Source organism: Rhipicephalus sanguineus, chromosome 9 (assembly GCF_013339695.2).
Source record: "Rhipicephalus sanguineus isolate Rsan-2018 chromosome 9, BIME_Rsan_1.4, whole genome shotgun sequence".
In the NCBI taxonomy this organism is placed as follows: domain Eukaryota; kingdom Metazoa; phylum Arthropoda; class Arachnida; order Ixodida; family Ixodidae; genus Rhipicephalus; species Rhipicephalus sanguineus.
In genome coordinates this window covers 124,583,211-124,594,637 of record NC_051184.2, presented here as the reverse complement: position 1 = coordinate 124,594,637, position 11,427 = coordinate 124,583,211, and the positions used below count along the sequence as shown (strand labels likewise).

Below are 11,427 nucleotides of genomic sequence, written 5' to 3'. Positions count from 1 at the left end.
CCAGCAAGGACCAAATAGTACAAGCATACAAGCTGCATGTCTTCGCCGAAGCAAGCCCATCAGCATACGGAGCGGCAGCATACTTCATAGTAACCTACGACGATGGAAGCAAGGAATCAAGGCTAGTGGCAGCGAAAAGCCACGTAGCTCCAATTAAAGAGCTATCTTCAGCGCGACTTGAACTGATGGCAGTGGTGGTAGCATCGAGATTGTGCGACTACATCAAAAGTCAAATCAACGAAAGAATTCAGGAAACACACTGCTAGACGGATTCAATTATTGTGCTTCACTGGATCAAGGGAACAAGGAAAAGAGAGCCGTTTGTTACCAACAGAATCACAGAAATAAGAGAGAAAAGAATTCAAGCAAGCTGGTCATCAGTTAAAAGTGAAGACAACCGTGCTGATCTACTTACATGTGGAATAAGTGCAAAGAAAGGCATTGATAAACTCAAAGTTATGGTGGCACGGACCCAAATGGGTAACTTCAGTGGAGAATTATTATTCTCACCAATACATTAGGGCCAGCATTCTTCACCTCTTAGTATACAAAGCAATACACTACATAACATGTACTGTACTTAGGTTGACACAAGAATACCCAAAAAGACGACAATGCATTCATGCTGATTTGGCAGGAACAGTTCATGGTGCAACATTCTTGCTTTTGACCAATGGATACTCAAAATGGTTGGAAGTCATTTAAACGTCACTGACATCAGCAGCAACACTCAATGTGCTTTGAACATTGTTTGCAAGATACAGATTTCTGGTAAGAGCTGTAACCAATAACGGCAGCGACTTCACTTCTGGGGAATTTTACGATTACAAGCACAGAAACGGAGCTGATTAATCTTCTTCACCACCCATGAAACTGCAAACGAGGCAGCTGAAAATTAGCAGCCACATTTAAAGGACCCCTGACGCCAAATTTGGAAACTCAAGATAGTCCTGCATGCGAGGGCACTTCTGACTGATTATGAGTAATGAATGTTGCCCTTAAGATATTTTGCTTTGGTTTTAAAGTAAGTCAGAGTGCTCATCTGAGTATTCGGCACCTCGTGTGATCGCCATTAGTATGATATAGAAAGACTTTCCTATTGACGTTCCACAAGAAAAGCAAGCTTTGTCGAAGTCACAAAACATTCACGGGGCGCACACAAAACCACGACTGGCACCCAACGAGGTCTCTAGTTCCTTGCTCCTCCCAGTCTGTTGTTGGGCTGCTGTCGATGTGACTTTGGCTGCTTATGCCAGGAATACCTTTATTTTTCCTGAGGAGTGCTTCGATCGTTTCATTCTTCACCGCGAAAAAGTCCCCCGATTTGAAAACTGTGGGTTCTGAAACACTGAAGCTTGAGCGCATGTAGTCTCAAGCGCGCTCCCGTTGTACGGGGCTACTTTCTTACGATTTTAGGTGGGCGTTTTGAAGTGGCGTTAAAATTGGTTACAAGTAATGGTGCTAGCATTAATTGTACAATATGTTCGAGCATTTGCGATTCATTTGTGACATTACCAGATGCAAGGCTACAAATTACAGCAAAGAAGTGGCAAACTAAAATTTCTCAGGGGTCCTTAAAGACATCCATCAATTCAAGCCTGATAGCAACTACAATCAACAGCACTTGTCAAATTAATGGTCACCTACAGAACAACACTTCATGTTACTACAGGCAGCACTTTAGCATAAAATAATGGCCAGAGAAGATCCTGCACAAGATTCAGCCTCCTAGGACCCTCAGTGCAAGTTGCGCTTTTTTTCTCTCTCTCTCTTTTTGTGTGTGTGTGTGTGTGTGTGTGTGCGTGTGACTTCATCACCATCAGTCTGACAATGCCCACTGCAAGACAAAGGCATCTCCCATTTTCTGCCAATCAACCCGGTCGTGTGCTGGGTGCTGCCAATTTATACCCGCTAACTTCATAATCTCATCTGCCCACCTTACTTTCTGTATCCCCCTCAAGCATAGCATTCTCTTTCTCTTGGAATCCGACCAGTTACCCTTGATTACCAATGGTTATCTCGCCTATGCGTTACGTTCCCTGTCCATTTCTTCTTGAAGAATTACAGGCCGATCAGCTTACTCTTCAACGTTTACAAGCTATTTACAAAGATACCGTACAATCCCGAGCAAGCACTCCCATCCCTGCTTCGAGTGATTTCAAATATGCGGCCCCTTCTCACCTCCCACCATTTCCCGTTTCATTCGCTGTTTTCATTCACCTGATGAGGGCGAATGAAAACAGTGAATGGATGCGTATTCAATAAAGCTTTTCATTATAAGCATGGGTGTGCATTCTTACTCTTAGCAGCTCTTCTGCCCCCATCTTGATTCATGACCAAGCAAGCGCCCCCTTCCAAATTTTGTCATATTATCCTTCACCGTAGGATACTACCGTAAAACGCTTGCTCAGCGTTTTACGGTAGTAGCTAACAGAATTAAGCTGTGTGACTCACAGTTGTATAAATATGATAATTACATGACAATCACACTAGTTTCACAATCAACTAGCAGACATCACAATGTCCACTAGTTTTTTTCGAGCCTGTTAGGCAATTTACACAGGTACGACTGCTTACACACTGTAACAAAAACACACTGCAAATCTACTTCTTCAGAACAATACAGAAAATTCTTGACAGAAGGAGGTGGAAGCTGGCACTCCAGTATATGCGGAACATCGAATGAACTTTGTTTGGTGAGAAGCTGCTGGCAATGGAAGTAAATAGAACCTGCTGTGACATATATCCCTAAAACCAAACAGTAGCTTCCATCAGATATTTTCACATAGCAAGAGCAAGTCTTGCTTGGTGCACTGTATTCCGAGCTGTGAATGGTGATGGTGCCAAGTTGGGCTCGCAAATAGTTTGACACTTGAGGGATGCAGCCAAGCCGGGAAAGAAAAAGCCCTTTCACAATATCTGGCATATCAACAAATGCCTGTGCCAGTCCAAGAGCACATGCTTGAAAGCATTTCTTATAACTACTTTCCAAGTCTTTCTTCGCAGACAGCAGATTAGGCGAAGGCTCTATCTGCATAGAAACAGTTCGGCAGGCTTGGTGCATAATGCACCGTTCAGCGATTTGAACTGGCACCTGCTTAGCTGCGGATACAAGCTGCAGTGCCCTGCCGATTCGGTCCTCGAAAGGAAATGTCGACGTACACCACAAGGGGCCAAACATTCGGGTCGCTTTTGCAAGATGCAATAACTGGTGTATGTTGAAAGTTATGGCATTTTGTCCATAGAGCTTGGTCATTTGCTGAACAAATGATGCAATAAACGTTTCAGCCGAACAAATTTCAGCTTCCAAAACGACGTCCTTTAGCAAAACAAACACAGCCTTCACAAGAAGCGTAAAATGTGCATGAAAAGCTCGTGGCAGTATGTCAGCAAGACAAGGCAGACTGTAAAATAAAAGCCAACAACGCCACTCCGCCGCTTTCCAAAATGCGCGATCAGACAAGGGTCACCCTGACGTTGAAAAGATGATGGGTGGCTTTATCAAGCGCAACCTTGAATCTATCAGCTTCAAATGTCTCCCGATGTAACAAGAAGAATTGGCAGCTGATAGCCACATTTCGGTGACCTGCTTTGTGACGCCTTCCAACACGCAATGCATGTAGTCAGGAGGTAGGCCCTACACAAGATCAAAGCCTTGCAGCTTGACAAGAGTTGATGGCCCCTTGATGCCAAAAACTGGTTCCTTCCGACGAACTGCTTCCACCATGGCTTTTAGCACGCCACTGTGTGTCCTGTCAGCCACTTGGATGGAGAATGGATACTTCAGAGCACCTGCGAGCAAAATGTTTTCCCTCTTAAGAAGATTCTTGTACTAATAAACTCTCGCTGGCACATGAAAATTTGCTTCCTCCTCAATGAGATCCCTGAGAGCATCGAAAGCTGATATCAAACGTAATGCTTTGTACATGCAGTATTTACTGACTTCAGCTGCTGAAAACGTCATGATAGCCGCATGTTTATTTCCAAGACAATACGCCGTTAGCAAGTTCTTTTTTTTCTGCAGGCTTTCTGTACTTACTAATGATTTTATCATGCAAGTAAATGAACTTCAAGTACATTTTTGTTATCATGCTCTTGTAAGTTGCACTGCAGAGAGAGAAGAGCATGAAGATTTACGTTATCTGGTTTGAACTATTTCGGACTACATAACGCAGTAGTAGCCCTGTATTTCTGCCCATACAAAGTGGCTTAGAGGTAATAGCTTTCAAAGGATCTTGACCAATTTCTGTGGTACCTTAATAAAACTTTTTGTTGGGCTAGTTGGTACATGCTTACTGAAAAACCAAAAAGACGCGTACCATCAAGGAAAAAGTAAGGACAGGACAATTTAGTTTCATCGATTCATTTTTCGATTAGTTAATCTTGTTATCGCGGGTTTTTGACGAGCGTGTGAGGCGATGTGCGCGCGCAGGGTCGCTGTGGTTATATATGACGCTGATGTTCTGGGAATAAAGTTAGTTGCGAGAGACGCCCTTTCTGTCCTGTCCTTACTTTTTCCTTGATGGTACGCGTCTTTTTGGTTTTTCAGTAAGTCTGTGGTACCTGTTTTCTCGAGTGCAACAGAAAGCTTACGAGCCACAGTGTCAAATCATGTAACGGTAACAAGAAAAGTGCAGCTATACATTTATCAGGATTTTTCTATCTGCAGCGCCGCTAGAGTCGTACATACAGCACGTGCTGCGAACAGTGGTAGGTGAGCACAATAGCAACTAAACAGCAGCATTGGAAGAAAGCTTATAAGTAAGGCCATTACGTTGTGTTTATCAAGCCTGTGTGTGGCTGCAGTTTGCGTTCATGTGTCGTGGTTCAGTGCGCATGTGCCACAGCTCGACATGGGTTTTCAGTCATAAATGCCACAAAGTCAGCTCCTTTTACTGTAATGGCCAATACAACATCAATTCGAGTGTTTCCTTCATAGAAGAACAGATCTTTCTCACCGGGCAGCTCAATGTACTGGATTTGGTGACTTTCAAATGTAATTCAAAGATACAAAATATATTCCATTCGCAGATATAATATTTAGTCTAGGCATTATCACCGGGATCTAACTGCACTGTCTGGCCAACTTGAAATATTTACTTTCAAATGTACAGGGAGATCCCAGGATTTTTTTTATGTATACTTGTATTGGCCCCTCAACTCTCAACAAATAAAAGTAGCTGCACAATCACTTAACACACCTTTATTGTGCTAGTTCACTTCAATTTTCGAATAATGTTCTTTCCAGGTTAATTAAAAGTTCATATATTCGTAAATCCATTAGTCATTACAAGACGAACTATATTATGTGCCACCAGATAATTTACTTTAGTGCAAGAATGATTTTTTTACTCTCTGCCCTACTACGTTTCAAAACCTTAACTGTTATTGAGGCAGAGATAAAATAAAGAACAAGTGTTGATGATGCCCCAATAAAGTTCCTTCACTCGCCCACCATAGTATCACAAATTCTGACATCTGGTAACAGCAATTAGACTTCTTTACCAGTAATTTTGGGCTATATTGTGTTCTCAAAAACCAGACTTAATGCAGCAAGCTCTGAGACAATGCAGCTGCAATATAAAAACAGTATTGTAATACTAATGATATAAAACTGATGTATGTACTTTTTCGTTTCACTAAAATGCCGAAAATAAAACTCTGACTCTTATTTCCTTTTTTGAAAAATTGCATGTACCCTCAATAATGGAGAAACAAAGTTCTCAAAGAACAATTATAGTCAATTTAAACCGAAATTGCTGCTTCTTTTTAGTGCATGTTTAGGATTGCACCATAAAAAAGACAACATGTATTTTGCTTGGCCATACATATGTGCTTTTACTATTTCGGAAACTCTGTAGACTAACACGACTGTTAAAACTAGTTTCACCTTTAATGGTAATTATGAAGCTAATCAAATGCCCAACAAATGCAAGTTCCATTAATTTATGCCGTTGGCTTTGCAGGTAGCTGTATCACAAAATTTTATTAAATTTGATAGCCATAATTTAGAATATCTTTAAAAAAATGTAAGCACATCATAAATATAATATCTTGAACATAAGATTAATGCAATGTAAATAAAGCTGATACATTTCAGAAGCTTATAAAAGTCATACAGTCAAAGGCTTACCATCAATCACTTGGCCTCGCTGCAAGCACCAGCTACGTCCAAAGTATCCATTGAACTGTTTGCTGTTCAGGATAGCTGCCCTTGCTTGGGAGTCAACACAACAGGCAACTGCATGTACCGCTGATCTTACGGTTTTCCCGGCATGCGACCATACAAGTGTTCCAATACTGTTGATTTCTGAGACAAACTGTGCCATGAAGACATCCATGGGTGGGTGTGCTCTGGCAAACCATAGCCCTGTGATCAACACATTTTGCCACCGAATCAAAACAGGCAGTTCATTGACCACCACTTCAATGGGCCAGATTGTGCTCTTGCTGGAGTCAAACACAGGTGCCCCATCACAATTGAACGGCAACGTGACATCGCTCCACATCATGTTCATTTGTTTTCTGATGCTTCGATAGAGACTTCCATCTGTTATGTCAGTAAACACACCTGGCACCTGGATGACGATTTCAGCAAATTAGCATGAAGAACTCCACCGACTTGTTTAAGAAGGTCAAGAAACTGCTGCTTCAGGTTCAACATTAAAAAAAAAACTTCCCGAGCTCATGAAGTCTTGAAACCTTTTTTCTGCACGACATGTGGTACAAGTCATACTGGACTTGGTTTTGGCATCACAGGATAAGCCGAGGTAGTCGTGGCAGTTTTGGCAAAACAAGTGCACCTTTAAGGCCTCTTTCGGCTTCCCATAGTCTTCTCAAGGAGTAGGTAGTACAGGGCACAACTTTCACACCAAAGAGTGCATTAATCAGTCAGAAGTCCTTGCACTTGGGTCCATGTGAGGCCTGCACTGACTATATATGTAAGTACAAGCGCAAAGGCTTGAGCTTTGGCAGTTGCCTAATGAGGGAGGGTTTCCTGGCCTAGTTTTGCAAAGAACTTTGTGAAATCGTCTTCAATATCTTCATTGGCACTTCCATCATCATCATGCAGCTGTGCATCGCCTTCATCCCCACTGTCGACTTCATCTGGTTCTTGGACAGGATCACTCAACTCAGGAGCAAAACTACCCTCATTAGCATAGGAGCTTTGTGTGTCGTCACCACATAATACATCTTCTTCACTAGCAGCTTGGCTCATACCCTCTGTATATTCGTCTTCCACACACATGCCAACTGCAGATAAATCTGCAGTATGCACTTCTGAAGTGCTACAGCTAGCTTGGCTTGAGCCATCAGCATTGTGGTCGCGAGCATTCACTACAGAAGTGCCACCAGTGGGAAGGCTGAGCGGGTTGGTTGGTGAGCTCTGTAAAAATATGGAGATAATAAAGGCAAATTATCTTCATGGACTGTTTACAAATGAATATCAAAGAATGCTGGTGAAATGCAGGTTGCTGTATTCCACCACAACTAACATGACTTGCCTGCCTCCAATGTTTTAGATATGTCATCGTTATATACAGCACGTCATTATAGAAATAAGAATTAGCTGCTGTGTAAATTCAAAGTAATTTTTTAGTTCCAAACCTTTACTTTTAATTTTAAATACAGTGTTCTTTCACATGCAAATAAATACAAGTGAGTGAATGTATGTCCTCCCAATAGGAATTCAGGCCTCTTTAGCCAGGATCAAACCTGCAACCTTGAGGTAAGCTTTACATCATGGCCACAAATTGAGCCGCATTAGAAAGTAACACTATGCTAAGAAATGTGCCACATTAGTAGAGCAGATGCTGTGAATGCTGGTGCACCGCTGATGCCGGCATGGCAAGCAAGGCAACGAGCTTTGACAAATCAAAAGCTGCAGTATCACAACTCTGAAAAACACCACGTGAGCCAGATAAAGTCTTCAGATTGTATGCTGCACAGGCAGGTTGCCTTTAAACGAGCGCCTGCAGTGCACCAGTGAATACAGTCAAGAAGCAAGTCTTTGTTAGCACACTGAATACAACTACCTCCCATATATAATCAGAAAGCCAGTGTGACACTACCTGAGTAGTTAAGAGAAAAAAAGGCAACACCTACTCTTAAGGCAGCCATAACAGTTTCTGTATGGAATTTCCCATTGCAGTTACTGACTGCTAGTCGCCTGAAGTTATGTCAACAACGTAGGATGGAAAGCTTTTCTCTCTCTTGCTTTTTAATCCCAAAGTAGCTATAATAGTTTTCAGTTCCAGTCATTTCACAACCCTCATTGCTGTAAACCTTTCCAAAGTGCTTTAAATCCCCAAAGGATACCTCGACGCAAAGCCGGAAAGTACCAATACATAGTGAATGGGTACCAATGCAAACTGAATAAAGAGCCTGCCAATCAAAGTGTCAAGTGTGGCACAAATTTCTCACAACAGTTGCTAATGTGGATAACTACTGTCTCTGACAAATTTTCGGCGGTCTGCTGCGGAAATAAACTTTCCCAGTTGCAATCAGAATTGTTCTAGTGGATGCCCTATAACGTTCTGTCAGGGTGCTCACAGGAGGCTTCTTATGTAAGCTGTCTCAAATACGCGAACTTTAGAACGTACATGCTGAAGAATAGCGCAAGAGAAATAATTGGGCTCGTTCAGCTTTAATAGTACGTCCATGACATTTGCTGACATTTCGAAATAAAAATTGACAGTGGGGTTCTACTGCTCTCAGTAGGTGCCATCATTGATCTCGCCATAGACGTGAAGAGCACATTGCTAGTATCCCTCTGAACGACCCGGTACATTTATCTCCTTCGTAAAAGCCTGACATTCTCAGCGTACAAAATGTTGAATACTGACAGCTGCCTGACAGATACCTGACAGCTCTCTCTAATGGAAAATTCCCATACTGCAGCAAAAGGCATTCTGCCAGTCGGTATATTACAGAGAATAAGAAACAAATTAGGGATATGCTGAGCTACACTGTTATCAATGTACATGTATGTACCGCCTGCACTATAATTTGGCTGCATTTTATACCATAGGAGGAGACCACGGTGGGTAGGCGGAATCTGACCCCCCCCCCCCCCACGGACGTCTTTATAGGGGGCCAGAGCCCCCTCTGATGCCAGCCCGAAATAGTTTTCAAAAGCTGCACTGGCATCCCCGTCCACTGACAACGGTCTGTTGGCCATCCTGTCTGGCAGCCATTTCACAAGGGGCTGTTTATGCCCGCTTCTTTGCAGGACATAAAGTTTGGATCATGTGACAAGTAAAACATTCAGAGCAATGCCGCCCCCTTCCCCCCCCCTCTTTTGGCAACGGGTCTGGTTTTATACTTTGGGACACATGCCTCTAAGCTTCGTCCCCTTGTTCGTGTGTGAGCCAGCCAACGATAACGATCTCAGGACCTACATCTATATAAACCAGCCGTGGCAGACGACAACTGGGTCAAATTCGGTACGAGAAAGCTCACGGCTGCCGTGAGAATAGACACTGCCGATGTACGCCACCTCGCCGGGCCACAGCTGTCAACTGGCTTGCCGGGCGCGGCGAGGATACACACACACCGCCTCGGACGGCGCATAAATGTTTGATCACGGGTAAACTTCCCCTTTGTAACATGCAGATGCGCCGCAAGCTGTTTGCAAACCGCTTGTGTGCCTTCGACTCCACCCACTCACATAATAAGCCGCCAACAATATGCGTAGGGTACATACCTTGGTCGCAGTGGCAGCGAGTGTGGTTCTTTTGGACACATATTTCCGAGTTTGCCTCGGAACCTGGGCGCTCGATCCAGCTGCAGGTACTACCGGTAACGTTTCGACGGCGTTTGCGACATCCTTGCGATCACCACTTCACCACAAAACCGCTTGGCGCAGCCGGCATTGTCAGTTTACAGTACGGCTATAATACTGCAGTACGACTACAGTGTTCTAGAATAGTTCACTGTAGTACGACACTCCATTAGCTCTATCAGACGGGAGAAAACAGAAATAGTAGAAACAGGCACGTCCTCACTACTAACGTGGAGGGAAAGCGGGAAAACACTACACGACTCTGGATGAATGGGCGCGAAGTGGGCTTAGGGAATGGATGAATAAATGAGTTGGAATGTTGATTGGTTGGTCACAGCCTGGTGGCGTGCTGATGTGTACAAAATTTGTTGAGTGCTTTCCCTTTCACTGTTTCATCATGTAGAACTTCTAAAGCGACACAGAGATCCTCTGCATGAGTGAATGCTGACAAAACGTGAAATTTTGTTGGGGTTTTTGTGCAGTCTCAACAACGGCGAAAGACTCAACACTTTATGACTCTCTGTCAATTTTTTCGCCGTTTTGATGCGAAGAAACATTAGGCTTTTGCCCATTTTCACATTGCTACCCTTTATTTCATTCTGTGTTCATTGCATTTGGCGTGTCCCGTGTAATACAGAGACAGGAAAGACGCGTTAAAACGCTGTCGCACAAATTGAGTTATGAGCGGTAGTTCGATTTTGTTCGCCGCTGTTGTTTGTACACGAGCTTGCTTTCACACCTTGTGCATGCATTCCCGTCCAAAAAATGCGCATGAAGAGTGGGTACGTCGTACCCAGCCATTTCCACCAATACATGTGTCGAAATGACACCAGACAGTATTCACACTGATGTAGAAGGGCAGCGCCAAAAAGTAATAATCGATGGACGCGGGTATGACTATAGGCCTAGTGCGCTGCAGCTTTGAACCGAACAGGCAGCGCCATCGGACGGCCACGGCGGAAAACTTAGGATTGTCATTTGTTGCTCCCATGCCCGCAGTCACGGTAGAAACGCATGGCTCCTCGCCGAAAGGACGTAAAAACGTCACAGAATTCCGGTCATTTCCATACTTTTGCGTGCATGGCTGGCACAACAGCTGTAGGAACACCGTTCGGAAGCAACTAGATTTAAAATTCTGCGGGTTACCTCAGAAGTCGGACGAAAATGAAAGACAACTCTACCGCAGCTGTGTGGGGCTGCGTAAGCAACGCCTCGAATTCCGTCCATAAGTGTCCCCACTCTCGTGCGTTTTTCTTTTTCGCCTTTTATTATTTATTTTAATTGTATACACAAGCTTACAAGGTCACAAAGAAATAGGAAGATAGCAGGCTGACAACGGCCACCTAGAAGGGCAATGTGCCTGTCTGCGTCTTCTGCTCTCACGCGTGATTTCCCCCCAGCCAGAGTGGCGAGCAGGGGCAGCCGGTGCGGAATCAGACACAAATTTGCCGCGTCCTCTTCGTTAGGAACGAAAACAGTTCGGTATGGCTCAGCACACGTAGAGCACTGAAAATCAAAAGCTCACCTCCACTCGTACGTAGTAATCCACGGTGTTCGATTGCACTCTGCATTTCCCAATAATGTCGGAAAATTCCATCGCGCACATCAATTCTTCTTTTCAGACCACACACTGACCACTCGCG

At 43.8% G+C, this 11,427-nt stretch overlaps 1 protein-coding gene across 1 annotated transcript; it reads right to left on the bottom strand.

Annotated features, from left to right (window-relative positions):
• Positions 1 to 3,477: 3,477 nt before the first annotated feature.
• Positions 3,478 to 6,658, bottom strand: LOC119406089 (uncharacterized). The gene is made up of 2 exons (XM_049419303.1): positions 6,134 to 6,658; positions 3,478 to 3,792 (listed from the first exon to the last, which is right to left on the bottom strand). Exons 1-2 carry the CDS (start codon positions 6,516 to 6,518, stop codon positions 3,638 to 3,640), a joined length of 540 nt encoding a protein of 179 aa, XP_049275260.1. The 5' UTR covers positions 6,519 to 6,658; the 3' UTR covers positions 3,478 to 3,637.
• Between the last annotated feature and the right edge of the window lie 4,769 nt (positions 6,659 to 11,427).

Coding starts and splice junctions, on each gene's coding strand:
- LOC119406089 (XM_049419303.1), bottom strand. CDS start 6,518: ATGAACATGATGTGGAGCGATGTCACGTTGCCGTTCAATTGTGATGGG. Junction 3,793..6,133: donor GCGAGGCCAAGTGATTGATG/GTAAGCCTTTGA, acceptor TTTTGCTCGCAG/GTGCTCTGAAGTATCCATTC.